This window comes from Martes martes (assembly GCF_963455335.1).
Source record: "Martes martes genome assembly, chromosome: X".
In the NCBI taxonomy this organism is placed as follows: Eukaryota; Metazoa; Chordata; class Mammalia; order Carnivora; family Mustelidae; genus Martes; species Martes martes.
The window spans coordinates 101511533-101530225 of NC_137897.1; the positions used below are offsets into that span (position 1 = coordinate 101511533).

The window sequence follows — 18693 nt, forward strand, 5'->3', positions numbered from 1 at the left end:
TAACCTTATTTTAATGATAAAAACAATGTAAATCACACATTTACAAAATGTTGTTCTTTGAATCACACATTAATTATGAGCTCTTTAGTACTCACCAAATGTTAATGACTACAATATCAAAGACCATTTTAAAGACTCCACCTGCCAAACTAGTAGGTAGAAAGCCCTTCCAATTTAATTAAAAGAAAATTTTGAATTTACAATTATGAACTCTGCCTATCTCATTTCAGAAGTTGTGACAGTAGTGCAATATAGGCAAAGTTTAACAGGCAGAATAATCTCAAAGAAAAGAAATATTATTCCTCTAAATAACCCCATTTAAAATATTTGTGCTTAAGAGTTTTTTCTGAGAAAACTGAAACACACAGATTAAGAATTAAAAACGAAAAAGAATTATAAATTTCAATCTACATTCTATGCTTTGAAAACAGATGTCTATGAACATAAGAAAATTATATTTAAAACATATGACTTAAACTTACATCTGCAGAATTAAAGACATCAGGCAATAAAAAGTTGAGTAAAGCCCAGAGTTCATGCAGGTTATTCTGCAAAGGCGTTCCAGTTAGGAGCAAGCGGTTGGTTGACTTGAACTCACGAACAATCTCTGAAAGCTAGAAAAATAATAGTTATGTTAACATTACTTTATTTATTAGAATTCTCAAAATTCAGTTCTTCATCCAACCATGTTTTGAATAAAACAAAACCTGAAAATTATTTTTCTATAGAAAAATATCCTAGCTCAGGTGACATTGCCATAATGAATCACAACTAAACAAAATATTCTAGGCATTTCTACACCTACAAGAATGCAAATCATAGTCATACCTAAGACCCCTCCCTCACTTCAAAAAATGTATTTCTCCATTTTGGGTCCACAGAAACAGTCAAAACTCCATGGAATCCAGGCTAGTCACTTTACACAATAATATCTCCTTCTCCCTGCCAATCATGTTCATCTACATACCTAGCCAAGTTCTAACTTGGCCTCGTGACAGTTTCTAAACACCAGAGCTGCACCCATTTTTCCTATCTTAGATTAACTTTCTAAATATAAGACTATGAAAATCAAAGCACGAAAGCATAAAAGAACAACAACCTTATCAATAAAAATGCACATTTTTATAACACTCAAACAACTAACATGCATCTTTTTTTATTGGGTATTAGTTTCAATTTGAAATTAGTATCATCCACCTGGTGGTTTTCCTCCAGTTCTGTCCCTGTTTCTCCCAAAGTAGCCCAGTGATCCAAAGAGAGGTTCATCGTAATAACTGATGCTTTTCCTACTGTTGATGGAGTTGAATGGCAAGAAATATTGATATTTTTCAAAATTAATACCATACTCTAATTCACAGAAATCAGATAACTCCAGGAATGATTTTTTTCTAATCCTTATGAATACACATAAGCTGGTAGTCTCCTCAATAAAAGCCAAATCAATGCAAATAACTTTTGCACACCAAATATTACCAAAATATTAAAATACTGTAGCACAACAGAGTTAGGCTGCAACAGATATAGCAAATGAACACTTAATTTTCTTTATATTAAAAACTGCTCAATTTTCATTTGCCTCATATTCAATAATTTAAACTTTAAAACATTTTTAAAACTAATTTTCATTCACATTCTGTGAATAAAATCACAATCTTCCAACCCTTTTTAATTCTGAATACACAGAAGTAAACAAACAGACATGGTAGTTAAAAGAAAACTTTAACAATGATATTGAAAACTGGCTTACCTTAGATTTTTCATTCTTTATTCTATGAGCCTCATCAATGACTAGGTATCGCCAATGAAACTTTTTAAATACAGATTTTTCTTTAATTACCATCTCATAAGAAGTAACACAAACATCCCATTCTCCTGGCATCATTTCATCACGAATAAAAGCAGCCTAATGCAAAACAAAGTTCCTCATATTAAAACACGCTGACAAGATGGTTACGGAATTAAAACATCAAGAGAATATTAATAATTCTAAGAGACTTGGGAATCATTTAGTCTCATCCATTTTAAAGATAGGAAAACCAAGGCCCAAAGACACATCTGTGAGCAATTATCTAGATGACATGTTAATACATTCATTAACAAAAGAAGCAAATGCTTCCCTAAAATGACTACAGCATATCCAATGAACCAGAGAAATTCTTATCACCAGAAGAGGACTACATTACTAGGCTCTCTTCATAGGACAGACAGTCCAAAGAGAAATGGGCAAAGTAAACTGCCTTCTGAAAACCATGTTCTTACCAAGAGCCAAGCATTACCAACTATTACCAACACAGATTTAACAAATGAAAGGAACTTAATATACATGAGTGATTTCAACCTTTTGAAATCTCTTAATATGTTCCTTCCCTTTCTAGCAGGAATGAGTCACATATTTTGTTAAGGTTATGAAAGCCCATCAATGCTTTTGTGAACTTCCTGATGTTGTTTTGAGGCTACAGATATGATTTTATAAAGGGGACTTGCTCTATCTAGTACAGGAGACTATTTAAAACAGTGAGACTATTTAGAACTATTTTTAAATCTTCACAGGCAGTGGCCAACACAGTAGCCAAGCTGACTGAGAGCATTTTCAACTTGTACAAACTGAATTCCAGATGTTACAGGTCAAAATAAAACCACAGAAGTTAACAGGGAACAGCCAAACCTATATTGAGAAAGTTCTGATTTGTACTGTAAATCTGAAATTACAGTGCATAAACAAAATAACTGTTCACTGCAAACTCATTATTTCATAAAGTCAGTTATGCACCAAACACACTGTGGACTCATTCAACAAATATTTACTGAATGCCCATATATATAAAAGGATCACCTGGACTAAAGTAAAGAACAAAAAAAGGTCTTTCTAGAGATCTCAGTTGCACTCTGGGAAGTGGTCATATTCAAAAAGTTAATTAAGACATTAGGGAATTGGAAGCAACATAAAGAGAACCAGGGTGCCAGAACACTTTTAGTCTTGCCAACACTTTATCTTTCTTTGATATTACAAAACACTCAGTTTAATGGTTCCTCCTACAGTTTCATGAAACATATGCATATTTTTAATTTAAATTACCCCTACTTTGAATTTGTATGACAGAATATTTAGTATCATATAATCCAAAAGTTCTCACTTTATAAGTGACAAAATTAAGGCCCTTCAAGAGTCACTCAACGTTACACAGTCAATGGCAACTCTAGAACTAAAACCAGATCTCCTGTTTCCATGTCCAAGATCTTTGATGCCTCTGGAGTAGAAAAGGAAGGGGCCAAAAATCAAGTTAGGGGGTGCCTAGCTGGCTCAGTTGGTAGAGCATGCAACTCTTGATCTCAAGGTTATGAGATCAAGTCCCATGCTGGATGTGGAGCCTACTTTAAAAATATGTAAAAACCTTACTTGGGATTCATACCTCTATATACTTCAGGACTACATTGCATCAAACTGGATCAACAGTATTACTAAGAATTACCCAACTCAATCAAATACCTGTTATAATCTACATCAAATTTTAATAAAATATTGACCTCATAAAATGTTTACAAAAGACCAGGAACTATAAAGACCCAATATATTTATCCCATATGGCACCAAGATTCAAAATCTATCTATAAGTAATAATCTGGATTTTCTCTATACATACTGACATCAATCTCTAAATGTTGAATATAGTACATTATTTGTTATTAATAATTACCAGTTTACAAACACTTTTGCCCATGGCCCACAATAAAATTATAGTTTAGGTTGCAATCCTTAAAAAAAAGGAGCAGTACATATCCCCACCATGTGTGAAACACTCTGCCATTTTCCATTCTATTGTATCTCAATGTTTTAAAAAATTGTTGTCACCACCAACATGAATTCCCGATATTAACGAGTGGCAATATGAAAAACACTGACTTTGAAGATTGGTTTTCAAGGTTAAAAAATTTTGAAGCTGCCAGTAAAATTCCAGTCTCCCCTGGGGTAGAGATAGGACAGTCACAAATTAAATACATCCACTCTTTCTTCAAAACTCACAGAGGTATTTCATGAAATCCTTGGATTCCATATAATATAGTTGAAAACAACTGAGAATTTTACTGAGACACATGAAAACACAAGCATAGCATATTTCTTTTTGTTTATGATCTTCAAGAAATAATTTCAGCCAAAAATCAGTACTTTAGAAATGTAAAGTTTTATAAGGAGTGGTATTACATCAAAGAACAGCAGTGAGGGGCACCTGTGTGTCTGCCTTTGGCTCAGGTTGAGATCTCCAGGTCCTGGGATAAAGCCCTGTTTCCAGCTCTCTACTCAGAAGGAAGTCTGCTTCTCTTACTCCCTCTCCCTCTGTCCCTCCCCCTGCCACTCGTGTTCTTTCTCTTTCTCTAATAAATAAAGAAATAAAATCTTTTTTTTTTTTTTAAAGAAAAGAGGGCGCCTGAGTGGCTCAGTTAGTTAAGCAACTGCCTTCAGCTCAGGTCATGATCCCAGAGTCCTGGGATCGAGTCCCACATCAGGCTCCCAGCTCCAAGGAGAGTCTGCTTCTCCCTCTGACCTCCCCTCTCATGCTCTCTCTCACTGTCTCTTTCTCAAATAAATAAAATCTTAAAAAGAAAAAGAAAAAGGAAAAAAGAAAAGAACAGCAGTGGTAAGAAAGAGCTCTGAGTGAATAATTCACCACTGAGAAATATTAGGCATAGGGAAGAATCAAGCCTGTAATTCTAAATTTATGAGCTCAGTATTTCAATATTTAAATTATTTATAAGTTAAATTTAAATAAATTTAAGTAATTTTTCTTCAAACAAAATAAGAATAAAATTACATAATTCATTATGTTACCATTCTTTTGAGGATATCTTTTGATAACCTATCTAAATATGTAAAATAGAATAAATCTTTACTCTAAACTATGTCCTCTGGAGGCAAAATAAAGGCAAAGTTTAATAATATGCTTTCTGATTATTCATTTTGATATTTTTGCATAATTTATTTCTTTTAGATTAATTCTACAGTCCTAAATAATTGTAGCCTACTAGATCGACAAATGGATAATTTAAGCAAGAGCCCAGAATTTCTAATATCTAAGAATGTACGCAGATATGTATTTTTCCATTCAAAGACCAAAACTGAAAGTTGTGTCTATGCATAAACACAAAACACAAGGCTCTCTGTACAAATAGAAAAGATTCCAAGTACACTACAGGTGTACTTATATACCAAGTCAAAGTCAAAAGTGAAAAATTTAAACATAAATTAAGTCATGCAAATTTATAGTTTTGGTGTCAAAACAGCACAAACGATAAGAGTCACTGAAAAGATACACTGTAGATAAGGAATTTTTTAATAAAAAGTTATTCAAAATGCAACTCAAAAATGCTGAGGTTAATGACCTAGTTGAAATGAAATGCAGATAAGCATAGTAATGGATTGTCTGGGGACACCTGGGTGGCTCAGCTGTTAAGCGTGTGTCTTCGGCTCAGGTGGTGATCCCAGGGTCGCCTGCTTCTCCCTTTTGTCTATTCTAATGTCACAAAGTCGTTTTCTTAGACTCAAGTCAACTCTGTTTCATTCTGGCTTTCAGTTACTGGTCCTAGTTCTGGCGAAACTCAGCTATAAAGACCAAGCTCCTAGGGTGCTTGGGTGGCTCAGTTGGTTAAACAACTGCCTTCAGCTCAGGTCATGATCCTGGAGTCCCCAGATCAAGTCCTGCATCGGGCTCCCGGGGAAGCCTGCTTCTCCCTCTGACACTCCCCTTGCTTGTGTTCCCTCTCTCCCTGTGTCTCTCTCTGTCAAATAAATAAATAATTTTTTTAAAAAAGTGATGGATTGTCTGTTATTAATAAGCAACACATATACTTCACAAGAGTGTTGTGAGAATTAATTAATATATAAAAGGCACTTACAACAAAGCCTAACATAGAGTTATTTACTAGTAGCAGTCAACTTCAATGTCTTTTATGGTAATAGTATACAACTTAACTCCAGAAATGATGTTATTCTTGATGGCCTCTTTAAACCTATTTCTCACTTACTCTCACATCCTTGTCTCCGACGAAACAAATAACACGGAGGGATGGTACCCATCGTTTAAATTCATTCATCCAGTTGTATAAAGTAGACTTTGGAACTAAAACCATGTGAGGTCCGGGAATGTTTCGGTAATGTTTCAGGTAACCAAGCAAAGCAATCGTTTGTAAAGTCTTACCAAGACCCTGCATTATCATTACAAAGAAAAAAAATCCGTAAGTGTTTATTTAATGAAAACATTTTATTAGTAATAACATTACAAAAGACATTTGTCAACTATGTCACATAGGGAAAATTTTAAAGACTTTTGTTTTTTTAAGTGAATAACAATTCCAATTTGTACTTACTGTGTGTACAAAAAGAAACCAGGGGACTTGCAGTTAGAAAGCTCTTTGTTATTCCTCTTAAAGGAGCAAGCAGTCTACTTTATAATTTTTTCTAGAGGCAAAATTAGGAATTTTGTGTATATGTGTTTCACACTTATTTCCTTTACCAGCTTGCTTAGATACTAGTTTTTCTTTCCCATTGTTCCCAACATTATTATAGCCCAAGCATTCAGACTATGCATTTCAAGGGACTTTTGGCTCTCTGTACTTGTACCTCACACCCTTGAAGACCTATGGAACCATAAAAGAACAGAACATAAAGGAACTCTGCAGCCAGAAAGGGCCTTAGAGATCACCTGGTCTGGTGAACTTTTTAAAAAATAGCATATTGAACACCACAAACCCACCACCTGATAAGAAAGAGAATGATGTTCTATGATGTGTGGCCTTTTTAAAAAAGAGTTTCTGGCTTTATCTCTGTGCAAGGTATATATTTGCTTTTATAAACCCAGACTTAAACTATTTTTATAGGGTTTATTCCATCTAACGTTTCACTTAATGAGATGCATCAAAACCTTAAAATATTTAAAATTCTTTTATCATGTAATTCCATTTTTAGGAATCCTCTGGAAATAATTTGAAAGGTGGGAAAACTAAATTACAAGGGCTCTCAAAACAGTATTATTACATACCATATGTACATACATATTAACCCATATATATTAAATATACACAATATGTACAATATATATACTACACATCCATCCAAATGACCTGCAATAAGGGAGAAGATGAATAGAACTATGGTAACTTCCCAAGATTAATTATTATAGAATTAACAATTATTTTTACAAATATTTGAATTATGTAGAAAATATGTTTGAATGTGAAGAAATTAGAATATCATATTTTATGTAAAATATGATCTCAACTATATAAAATAAATACATTTGGACTTAAAACACTAAATGAAATGTGCCAAAATGTCAACTGTGATTATTTCTATGTAGCATAATTACGATTTACTTTCAATTTTTTTCTTGATTTTTTTTTCCAAATTTTCTATACCCCTTATTAAAGTCTCTCTCCCTTTTTTAATAATTAAAAAGTTATCTGGTGTCAGCATAATTTCAGTATGAAGGATCTTTAGATCCTTTAGACAGCCTGCAGCCAAGAGGAGCTTGGGGCAAGTAATCACGGTCTTTCTGTTATCCAATTAACCAAGCTCCTCCTCCTCTGAGCTAATTGTAGTCTCCAACCCAGAATACTAAATATAAGGACCTACAGACCCTTGATTTAAAGGACCTCCTGCCACATATCTAACAGTTCCTCAGCATCTATGGGATCAACTATTACACTACATGTTATAGACCATAAATTGTCATACGGCTCTTCTGCATAAAAGTAATTGCAAATATGGCTCCAGAGTCACATAAATATGAGTATCACTGGGTCATAAAGATCTAGAACTCCTTCCCCTTAATCCTATCTTATTCATTTGGTCTTAAAATACCAATCTAGGCCTTCATGTACTCCCCTGATCTGCTGAATTAGCATCTTAAATGCCTTACTTTTTCTCTTTGGCCATTTTGTTTATATACCCATCATTCCTTAACGTATTTCCCAGGTCCTACCTGGTAACTCTGCTATATCAGGACTCAACATTGCTCTTTACTTCTTTTTATTCTAACTATTCACTTTCTGACTGCTCACATATTGAGGTCCTTATATTCATTTATTCACACTTTCATCATTTATTGTTTGGTTTATTCATCCACTCATTTAGTGTTTGGTTTATATACCCCACCTCATTACCAAAAGGATTTCAGGTCACCTACAAAGAAAATAGGTTTCAGGTGGCCTACAATGAAAACATGGAACGTTAATAATAAAATAGAAATAAAGAAGGGCCAAGGCAAGATTAGAAGGTATAGAATAGGAAAAGACACAAAGGCACAATGGGCTGGCCATTATGTCACACAGGGTCTCCATTTTGGCATTCACTTTGGCTCTGAGTTTCCTGGAAGCCAAAGTGCAAACAAAAACAAAAGTACAAGGAGGTCTTTTAAACCATATGGGGAAATTGCACTAAGAATTGTGTAGCCTGTGAAAGTATATGTTCTTGAGGTTACTTAAAGAAACAATTCTAGACTTTACAAATGCCTTTTACATTGTAACTAAATAAAGCAGTTAGCCTTCAGGCCGGGGTGGAGGGGGGCAGGCAATACAGCTCAGGTATTTCAAATTTACTTAAAAATTGAAAACCGGGGCGCCTGGGTGGCTCAGTGGGTTAAAGCCTCTGCTTTCGGCTCGGGTCATGATCCCAGGATCCTGGGATCGAGCCCCACATCGGGCTCTCTGCTCCATGGAGAGCCTGCTTCCTCCTCTCTCCCCCTGCCTGGCTCTCTTGCCTACTTGTAATCTGTCTGTCAAATAAATAAATAAATAAATAAATCTTTAAAAAAACATTGAAAATCGATATTGTGCTTTTAGCTATCCACTCCTTACCATTTCATCTGCCAAGATACCATTGACTCCATTTTCATACAAAGAGATCAACCAGTTCAGCCCTCGAATCTGATAATCTCTCAGTGGTCCTCCTTTCACATCTGAAAAAGAAATCAAGATGTCTCATACTTTCATTAATACAGTCAAGTACAGGGGTGCCTGGGTTGTTCAGCTGGTTAAGCCTCTGCCTTCAGCTCAGGTCATGATCCTGGGGTCCTGGGATTGAGCCCCCTTTGTGGCTCCCTGCTCAGTGAGGAGTCTGCTTCTTCCTCTGCCCCCTTCCTCGTGCTCTCTTCATGCGTGCTCTTTCTCTCAAATATATAAATAAAATATTTTTAAAAATACAATCAAGTATAATTTTTCTAAGACCAAACTAGAAAAAAATACTAACATAATGAGATACTTACATGAAGGTGACACCTCAAATCTAACACACACGTTAGATGTTTTCCGACTCTCTGAGAGTAGCTCTTCATCTTCTTCTTGTTCTGTGCGCCTGTGGCGGTAGCTGAAATGAAAAGAAATACCTTTATATTCATCCCAAATATTAAGCTGTCAATTAAGTCACTACTATACACTGTTAATGTCTGTCATGAAAACAAAAGTGAGTTCTAAGGTCTTGCTGAGAAGTTGATAGAACCAGCATACATTTTTTTGATTTCTAGTGAGGAAAAATTATTGCTTCCAAAACTTATTTATACTGACAATAACCTTATTTTTTAAATACAGAATTATACTGAGTAAGAAAAGAGGGAATGAGAATATAAAAGGAGGGACAGGTGGAAACAGGAGGAAGAGAGGGAACAAAGTAGAGAGAGATGCCAACATACTCTCCAGCAGAAATTAAGCTCTGCTTGTCATCTTTCTTTATTCGAGGACGTCCCAATTTCATGTTCAGAGGAGATGTTGGAGATTTCTGTGCTGAAGGTTGAATGAAATGTGCAAAAAGTTCTGTCTGCTTTAATAAAAATTCAAATCTCTTTGCTCGGTCTGCTTTCTAATGTACAAAACAAAAGAAAAAGTAATGATTCTCTTTATTTGAAGTTATTTAACAAACACTTATATTGCCCTGCTACTTTGTACTATGTTCTAAGCACTTTAAACATACAGCTCACTTAATTTTCTTAGTAAACTTATGAGGTGGGTACTAATATTATCTCCATTTTACAGATGATAAAAGTAAAGTATGGAGAGGGTAACTAACTTGCCCAAGTTCCCAAAGCTAGTAAGCAGAATTTGAAAATGACATTTTCAGATAGTTTGGAGAGAAGCCAAGTGATCTAACAGCAGTAAATGCCCCAATTAAAAGTACCCTGCTTAAAGAATCAGGACCAAAAAGCAAATCTTCTTTCCAAAACATAATGATTTTCTTTTCCTAGTAAACAAAATAAAGCATCATAATATAAACTATATTCTAAATACAGAAATATAAATTATTAGCTATGCATCTAGGAATAATTAATATCTTAGAATACACCATCACCTTATCTCGAAATACTGTGAATGCATGGTAAAATAATGTAATAAATATTTCTCCCTTCAATTACAGTGATCTGGAAAATTGCACTTTCTTAAAGATTTTATTTATTTGAGAGAGAGAGAGTGCAAGAGTGGGGAGAGGGGCAGAGGGACAAGCAGATTCCCCACATGGAGCCCGATGTGGGGCTTGATCCCAGTTCCCGCAGATCATGACCTGAGCAAAAGTCAGACATTTAACTGATTGAGTCACCCAGGTGCCCCTGGAAAATTGTACTTTATGCTAACAATATAAAAAGTGAGCAGAATTTGGAGGAAAAATATATACACACATGTAAGTAAAAATAGTTAATATATATTAACTATTAAAAATTGGTATGTTTTATAATTTCTCAATAAATTATAAAAGGACGTATAACTTGTACCACATTAATGAAATGAAACTTCAATAAAAAAATCTTAGAAAACCAAAAGATATATACATCATTCTAGATAAAGAAAAAAATGAAAATGATTTTTTAATTCCCAATCACTTTCTGACCACAGGAAAGAGCATATCTCATTGCTAATGAAGACTACATAATTAGTAACACCAGAAAAGTACAAGAGTTCTTTAACATAAACACAAGAATTAGACAAGTACATTCAGACCAGAAGTTGGAAGGAGGCCAAAACTTTTCCATTTTATGTTACCCTCACTGGAATGTTGTTTTTAGAGTTGTTAAAACATTAACTGTCTGCATTAGATGTGACCTTAGACATTTAGGCATGGAGTTTGGTAAAATCACTATGAACAGCCAAAAAATAGACTTCATCTCTACTTATTTTTATAATATTATTGCAAAAACAACCCCTCAACCAAAAAGTTCAGTTCCAACTAAAATGAAAGCTAAAATACGGATTTTATCTCTTAAGATTTTACTTATTTATTTGACAGAGAGAGAGAGAACACAAGTAGGCAAGAAGCAGGCACAGAGAGAGGGGGAAGCAGGCTACCCACTAAGCAGAGAGCCCGATGCAGGGCTCCATCCCAGGACCCTGAGATCATGACCTGAGCCGAAGGCAGAGGCTTAACCCACTGAGCCACCCAGGCACCCCTAAAATATGGATTTTAGTGAATAAGAAATTTTTTAATTAAAAACTAAATTAAATCTATGGCAAAGCAGTAGGTGGGCATAACTGAGATTATACTGCTTAAATATGTAATGTTTCCAGGTATTGGGCTAATCTCCTTTCTTCCAGAAAATGTATTACTATATTACATGTTTTACAATGTGTAACATTAATATATACAAAGCAAGAAGAGAAGAAGAAAAGAAACATCAGTCTGGCTTTGTGACCTGCTTTCTTTCAGCCATACTGATGGTGCCACTGATTATGTTCACTTAGTGGAGACAGTATTTTTAGCATAAAACATCTTATGATGGAGGTGGCAGGGTGGCTCAGTCAGTTAAGTGTCTGACTCTTGATTCAGCTCAGGTCATGATCTCAGGGTCCTGGGGTGGAGCCCACACCAGGCTCTGGGCTCAGCAGGGAGTCGGCTTGAGGATTCTCTCCTTCTCCTTCCCCCTCCCCTCAAATAAATAAATAAATCTTTAAAAATATATCCTGGGGGCAGCTATGTGGCTCAGTTGCTTAAGCATCTGCCTTCGGCTCAGGTCATCATCCCAGCGTCCTGGGATCATCTCAGATGGGCTCCCTGCTCAGCGGGGAGTCTGCTTCTCCCTCACCCTCTCTCTCCTCTGCGCCCTCTCACGCTCTCTCTTGCACTCTCTCTCAAATAAATAAAATCTTTTAAAAAATCTTATTATGGGATAAAGAGCACTTAACAAAAGTGAAGAGATGTGACTTCTGTTCCCAACTAGTCCATATAGTTTCTCTGATCCTTATTCTCTCATGTGAAAACAAAGAGATTCATTTATTCAATAAAAATCTATTATGATGGGGCTGTCTAGGTGGCTCAGTTCATTGGGTGTCTGACTTTGGCTCAGGTCATGATCTCTGAGTCCTGGGATCAAGCCTCAAGCCCCAAGGCCAGCTTTAGACTCCCCACCCAGCAGGGAGTCTGCTTGTCCCCCTCCTTCTTCCTCTGCCCCTCCCCCCGGTTTGTGCTCTGTCTCTCTCAAATAAAAAAATAAAATATTTTTCAAAAAACCCATTATAATTGATTATATACTAAATTACTTTCCAATTCTAAAATCTAGGACCCTGTATTCATTATACATACACAGGTACTTTTTCAATCTTTCACATCTCCTCTGTAAAAATCAACTACGGTGAAACTAATTTAAGACTGAGTTTCTTCAATAAGAAAAAAACCAACTATGGTAATTCACTATCCTACCCAAGAATATATTTACCATTTTCTCTTCATATTCTGGGTCCATTTCCTTTTCAGATTTAGAAGCTTTAGCAGCAAGTTTGAGTTGAAATGAAGAAACATTTTTCTAAAATTTCAAAAAAAAATAAGCCATCGAATTACAAAGCAAGATCTTAAAAGTGGTCAACATCTGCATCTGAAGAAAGTGAAACTAATTAAATAATAAATAAATGAAACTGGACAACACACAGACCAAGGATGAGAGCATGTCATGAAGCAGGGCTTATAATTAATCCAGTTCTGTGCACCTGAGGTCCAATGAAAAACATCTGAATTGTTAAAGCCACAGAAATAACATTAATTAAACATCAAAAGGTGAAACACTGACCCTTTTCACCTTTTTTTAATTTAAAGCATAAAAAAGCCTATGACCATTGAATAGAAGATTCAAAATCTAGAATATGCTAATATTATCAACCACAAACCAAAAAATTCAAGGAAAGTAAATATTAATTCTCAGAAACACTTCTTTATGTAATGGAAACAAGCCAGACTTTCAGAAGAAGACTGTGGTTTCTGTTCCTGAAAAGACATGTTTTATTGTTTTCATATTCTTATCAGAACATTTAAACTTTTTAATGTAATGCGATGTGTTCATTCCTATTTAAATAATAAAACAGTACAGTTTCTAACTTTTGGTTTACGTTAATTTTCTCCAACTGGAAAGAAAAGTATTTTCAACCATATTACATAAACATTTCATAGAAGCAGTTTCTCAAGGCTATCAACTATTAACTTTGGATATTTAAAAAGTTGTAATTTAGTGAAAACTGGCATAAATCAGCTTCTTAAAAATACTGAAATTATCTGGAGGGTTATTTCATGCACGCCATCCTTCGTGAAGATAAAATTGTCCTTGTAAATACAAATAGGCATATAAAATACACCTCCTTTCCTGTAAGAAATGGAGAAATAAAATAATAAAAACACAAATCTACCCCTTAGTACCAGAACCAAGAGCATTTGTTTTAACACAGACAGCACAAATCAAAACACAAATCTGTTTGTGAAAACTAAAGAAATTCTGTCCATTTTATCGTGACTTTTTGTCGACCAGTTTCCAAAAATTTAGGTTCTAAATCAACAGAATGTGATCTTAAATGTAAGAAAGACATGACTCCGATAGTTAATGAGTATGTCTTCCAACATTTACTGAAATTTCTGTTTTGAGAAAATCCAAACAAAGATTATGGAATTTGACCCTTGTCAGAGTTTACTTTGAAGCACTGATCAGGTACTGTTCAATTATTCTTAACCCAAATAATAGCCATCTTGATTTAAGCACCTCATATGTATATATTGTCTATGTGGGGTGTTTTTAATATAATCCTGGATGGGCAAGAACAGAAAACTGCTAAAATTCCCTCAACCCCACACTTTCAGACTGTCACATATACTCTAAATCTGATTTTATTTTCAAAGCAACAAGTAAAGAAAAACTGGGTTAAAAAAAAAACACACCTTTACCATTACTTGAAAAGCTGTATAAAGTCCAGTTTTCAACTTTCAAAACAGTCAAAATTACTTCCCCTCATATACACAAGTGTATATCTAATAATGTGGGACATAGATTTTACTTATAGAATTAAATTAAAGCTTTAATTAGAAAAAATTTTCACTCAGTACTCCTGCCTACCTTGTGGTAGAATACTATAAAATTTAATTATATGCTGATTAAAATTCCTAATCTTGAGCAGTGCTATTAAAAGCTGTAGGTAATTACTTAATTGGCACTATCTTCCACAACAAATTTTAAAATACCTACCTTGTAAACCTCCTTTGTATATTTTCAAAAGTATACTTCTCACACAAGATAAAAAGTGACTAAAATAATCTAATGAATTTCTTATGGATTTTATCATCTGGTAGTTTAGATGCCATAAGAATATACCACAAGGTCATCAAGATGCCCTGTCTTAAAAGACCATGACCATTTTCTTGATGCTTTCATTACCAAAAACACCAACTCCAACTTCCAGTGTTAGGTTATCCAACTATCACTTAAACCAAGTAAATTCAAGAACCAGAAGGTAAGCAAAAATACCTTTCTGTAGCTGAATGTCACAGGTCAATCTACAAAATCTCATCTATATTACACATCACAAGATGCACTTCTTCAGAGCCTATTTTCTTTATTTGATATACAATTCTGGCAAGTTTGATAATCTGGCTTGCCATACTACAGAGAATAAAAGCAGCAGCAAATGACATGGGAAAGACCACTAGAAGAAGGCACAATGTAAAAAGCAAGAAGGGATGGCAGAAGCCCAGGACTAAAACATGAGTCCACCACAGTAACATCCCTTTTCCTTACTATACAGGGGTAATGATTTCCCTCTACCTACTGCATCACTTGTACTTTTGTCTCTTTGTATTTTTACAGTTTTAAATGGTTTTATGGTTTTGTAACATCTATGTCCTTTATTATAAATTCTTTCTGATGAAAGTAGATGAAGTGTTTAAAGAATGATAGCTAACAGCCTGACAATTGGAGGAGGAGAGAGAAAAATCATTAAGAGAATCAACACAATACTGGAAATGTCTGGGAAGTGGTTATTTAATTGAGGGGAAACAGCCTCCTGCATCTCAAATGCCTTTATATCACTTCCAGAGCACAATAACTAATGAACATGAGGAACAGGTTAATCTGCACTTTCAGTACATCACTTAAGGAGTCAAGGGAGTGAGCAATCTATTTAGATTTTGGGGGCGTGTTTGTCAAATTACTTTATTTGAAGGAATGATACAAATGAAAGAACTTAAGTAGATGTTTTAGTAGTCTTTAGCTTTTTCAGGAAAAATAAAAAAGATTTGGTGACTAAAGTAATAAACTTCAGGTACTCAGAAAGTTCCTGCCATGCAACACCTCATTTCCCTAAGCTGAGCAGACAAATGAGGTATTATCAGGGCAATTTCTGATGAGGTTACCGAATTCATGAATAGATATGTATCAGTTCAGTGTTTGTCACACGGGCTTTTTATTGACTCCCAATCTTTTCACAATTCAAAAAATTTACACAATCTGGAAATTCAGCAACCTTCACTGCCATACGAAAGACAGTTTAGCCCCTACATCTGCCCAGTCTAGGGAATAAAAAGCACCTAGACTCATGTCTGAATTCTCCAATATGTGATTTTGTATTGACACTTGGCATTTGACCCATCTTTACAATATTGTCTTATTGATCCAAGTACCACATAGATCTTAAAATGTGCATATTTTCTATGGTTTTCACTTAACACTACAATTGTCTTTCTGTTTAGTCAACCTTGTAACAGTAAAATATGTCACTTAAACAACTGCTGCATTTAAAAATCACTCTAATTTACGGCAAAAGGTGTTACTTTCCCTCAAAAGCTTTTCATTTGGTCGTATCCTATCAGATAATGATTCAGACAAAGCCACTTGAGATCTCTAAAACATAATTTTAATTACCTACCGTTTTTTTGTGATATGTCTACTCATAAACGGAAAGAAATCCACCCATAAACGATCCATTCTACAATTTTATTATACATCAACAATCCTTATGTCCTATCCTATTTTTTATTTCAAATTTTGAACTTGTTTCATGTTTCCATTTGAATGTCTTGGTCCATATGAGATATGCCTTATGGAAATAATACATATTTTCTGGATTTGGCTTTAATAAGGTGTCTGAGCGGTTCCTTACGTATGGTAGAAGCAGCTCATCCTAGCGACGCTGGGTTAAAGAAAAATAAAAATTTAAAAAAAAAAAAAAGCCTGCGTGTGTCCAGGAGCCAGCAGCGCCCACTAGGAGAGGGAGGCGGAAGCCTGGAAGGCTTGGGGCCGGATTGGGGGACCATTTGGGTGGCCCTGGAGTGAAACACTATACCGTCGGGGGCGGGGCAGGAGAGGGTGAGGGTGCACACGTTGGAAATTTTCCTAAGCCAGCGTCCACGATTCCTCAGTTTGGGGTTTGGATTGCGGGGGAGGGGGGGCTAGGACGTGGAGAGCTCATTTTCTCGGGGTGACAGCCCCGCTTCAGCAGGCGGGGACCAAACGAACAAGGGATGATTTTTTTGCTGCCACCTAAAAGGCCGACATTGCCATTCAAAAAAACAAGCCTCGCCTATCGTCCTCCCCCTCCCAATCACCAGCACCTTAAAATTCAAATTTAAAAAAATAAGCCCCAGCAGAACCCCTTTTGCGCGGGTGTGGGATTGAAGGGCCCAGATTTCCCAGGCAGAGGCCGACGGGAAGGGGGGGAGAGGGAGCGAGCGAGAGGAGAGGGAGAGGCGGAGGCTTTTTCCTGCATAGCCCCATCCCCCACCCTGTTACCCCAGTTCCGGGAATGTGAAAGGGGCCGGGGGCTGTCGAGGGGCTCCAAAGCCCCCAGCTCCCAGGATAACGGGCACCCTCCACCCCGCGCCGCGCCCGTGCCCAGCCCCGCCCCCGCCCTCCAGGCGGCAAGGAGGAAAGGGGGAGGGGAACGAATGCTAGACTGTTCCGCCGCCCCCCACCCCCAGCGCGCCCTCGGCCCCCATCCCCGCGGAGCTCCGCCGGTACCTGTCGGCGCCGAAAGGTCAGGGCTTGGGCCCCTCGGAGGGGCCCAACTCAGGATTTTTTCACCACACACACACACACACACCCCCTTCCTATTTACCTCCTTCTTCTTCTCGCCCTTCTCCGTGGCCACGGTGGCTTCGGTGGCCGCGGCGGCCGCTCCCTCCTCCTTAGAGGTGGATGGCCCCGGCTGCTCGTCCTCTATGACCACGATTGTGGCGGTCGCATTAGCGGCTGCCACGGTGGCTGCCACTGCAGCGGAGTCCGGCTCCATGGCGTTGGAGCGGGAATGAGAAGGGGGACGAGGAAGGGGACGACGGCTCCTGGGCGGCGGCAGTGGCTGCACTGGAAAGAGCTAGATGGAGCAGGGGTGGGGAATCACTCCGCTTCCAACCCCTTCGCTCAGCCCCCCCTTCTTTAAATAACCCTCAACCCTGCCCCACTTCCGTCCACCCACCCTACGTCATGGCCTCCCCCCGTCACCCTCCCCCCTTCCTCCACCCCCCCCTCAACGATCGCGAGACTCCCCCTCCCCACCCAGAGCCCGGGCCGGCCCCGCACGACCAACTGTTGCCTGAGTGTGGGGCGCGGACTGGGGTGGAGGCGGGAACCCACAAGCCCGCGGCTCCCTAAAAATGTCCTTTCCCACACGCCCCCAACAGTCAGCCTGAGCTCCCCTCGCAGATGTGTGCAGAAGGAATCCTCTTTCCCTTAAATCTGCTCTTTGTACCTCGAGGCGCTCTCCCCTTCTTGCACAAAGAACTTTTCCTCTGCTAGTAACTGCACTGCAAAAGGTCTTTCTCACCATTTGCAAAGCCCAGAACCCCTCCAGGGACTGCCCTTTCCCAGGTCTCCAAAGCGGGATTGGTGGTGCCATTCCCACCTTTGTAAATTCTGCAGGAGAAGAACTCCTTGGATCTCCTAATTGCAGCTGCAATCATTCTCTTACAAGGCAAAGCGTGACTTTTCGGTTTTATGTATATCGCTCTATTTGCAACTCTGATACTTCTCAGATGGCCAAAGTGCAGGAGCCCTTCTTTTGCCTTCACTACTGAATTTTAAAACTCCTGCAGGGAGACGAAGTGAAGGGCCTCACAGAACCTGGGGCAAATCATGGTAGGTACCCAATATTAGTAATTGGATTGAATTACTGTGAGTTTATTGGTGCATGTTCCTTTTGTACCTCTGTTATTAAGTAGTAATTAAACATCAATAATATGTGTGATCATGGATATGAAAGAATTTTGTAAAGGGGTAACAGTATGCAATGTCAATTATTAAATATTATTGTTTCTATTTATTTTGATCAAAAATGGGAAGATTCACATCTTAGTTTTTAAATTTCAGTCATTAGATAGGAAAGACAGAAAACACAACAAAAATAGCAGACCAAACAAGGATCACAAAATCTGTAATTTCCGAAATGAACCAAATGCTTTTCAAAGTATAGAGAAATCATGAT

General features: G+C 37.2%; 1 protein-coding gene across 6 annotated transcripts in view; it reads right to left on the minus strand.

Annotated features, from left to right (window-relative positions):
• SMARCA1 (SNF2 related chromatin remodeling ATPase 1) overlaps positions 1–17712 on the minus strand; it is a 70845-nt gene extending 53133 nt beyond the window's left edge. For all 6 annotated transcript variants that reach the window (XM_080794854.1, XM_080794853.1, XM_080794857.1 and 3 more), the window contains exons 1-8: positions 17332–17712; positions 12684–12770; positions 9678–9844; positions 9255–9355; positions 8848–8948; positions 6019–6198; positions 1748–1903; positions 483–614 (exon numbers count right to left, since the gene is read on the minus strand). In XM_080794854.1, coding sequence (XP_080650980.1) covers positions 483–614; positions 1748–1903; positions 6019–6198; positions 8848–8948; positions 9255–9355; positions 9678–9844; positions 12684–12770; positions 17332–17505 — 1098 coding nt within the window. In that variant the 5' untranslated portion in view covers positions 17506–17712. The remainder of the gene's footprint in view (positions 1–482; positions 615–1747; positions 1904–6018; positions 6199–8847; positions 8949–9254; positions 9356–9677; positions 9845–12683; positions 12771–17331) is intronic.
• Positions 17713–18693: the final 981 nt, after the last annotated feature.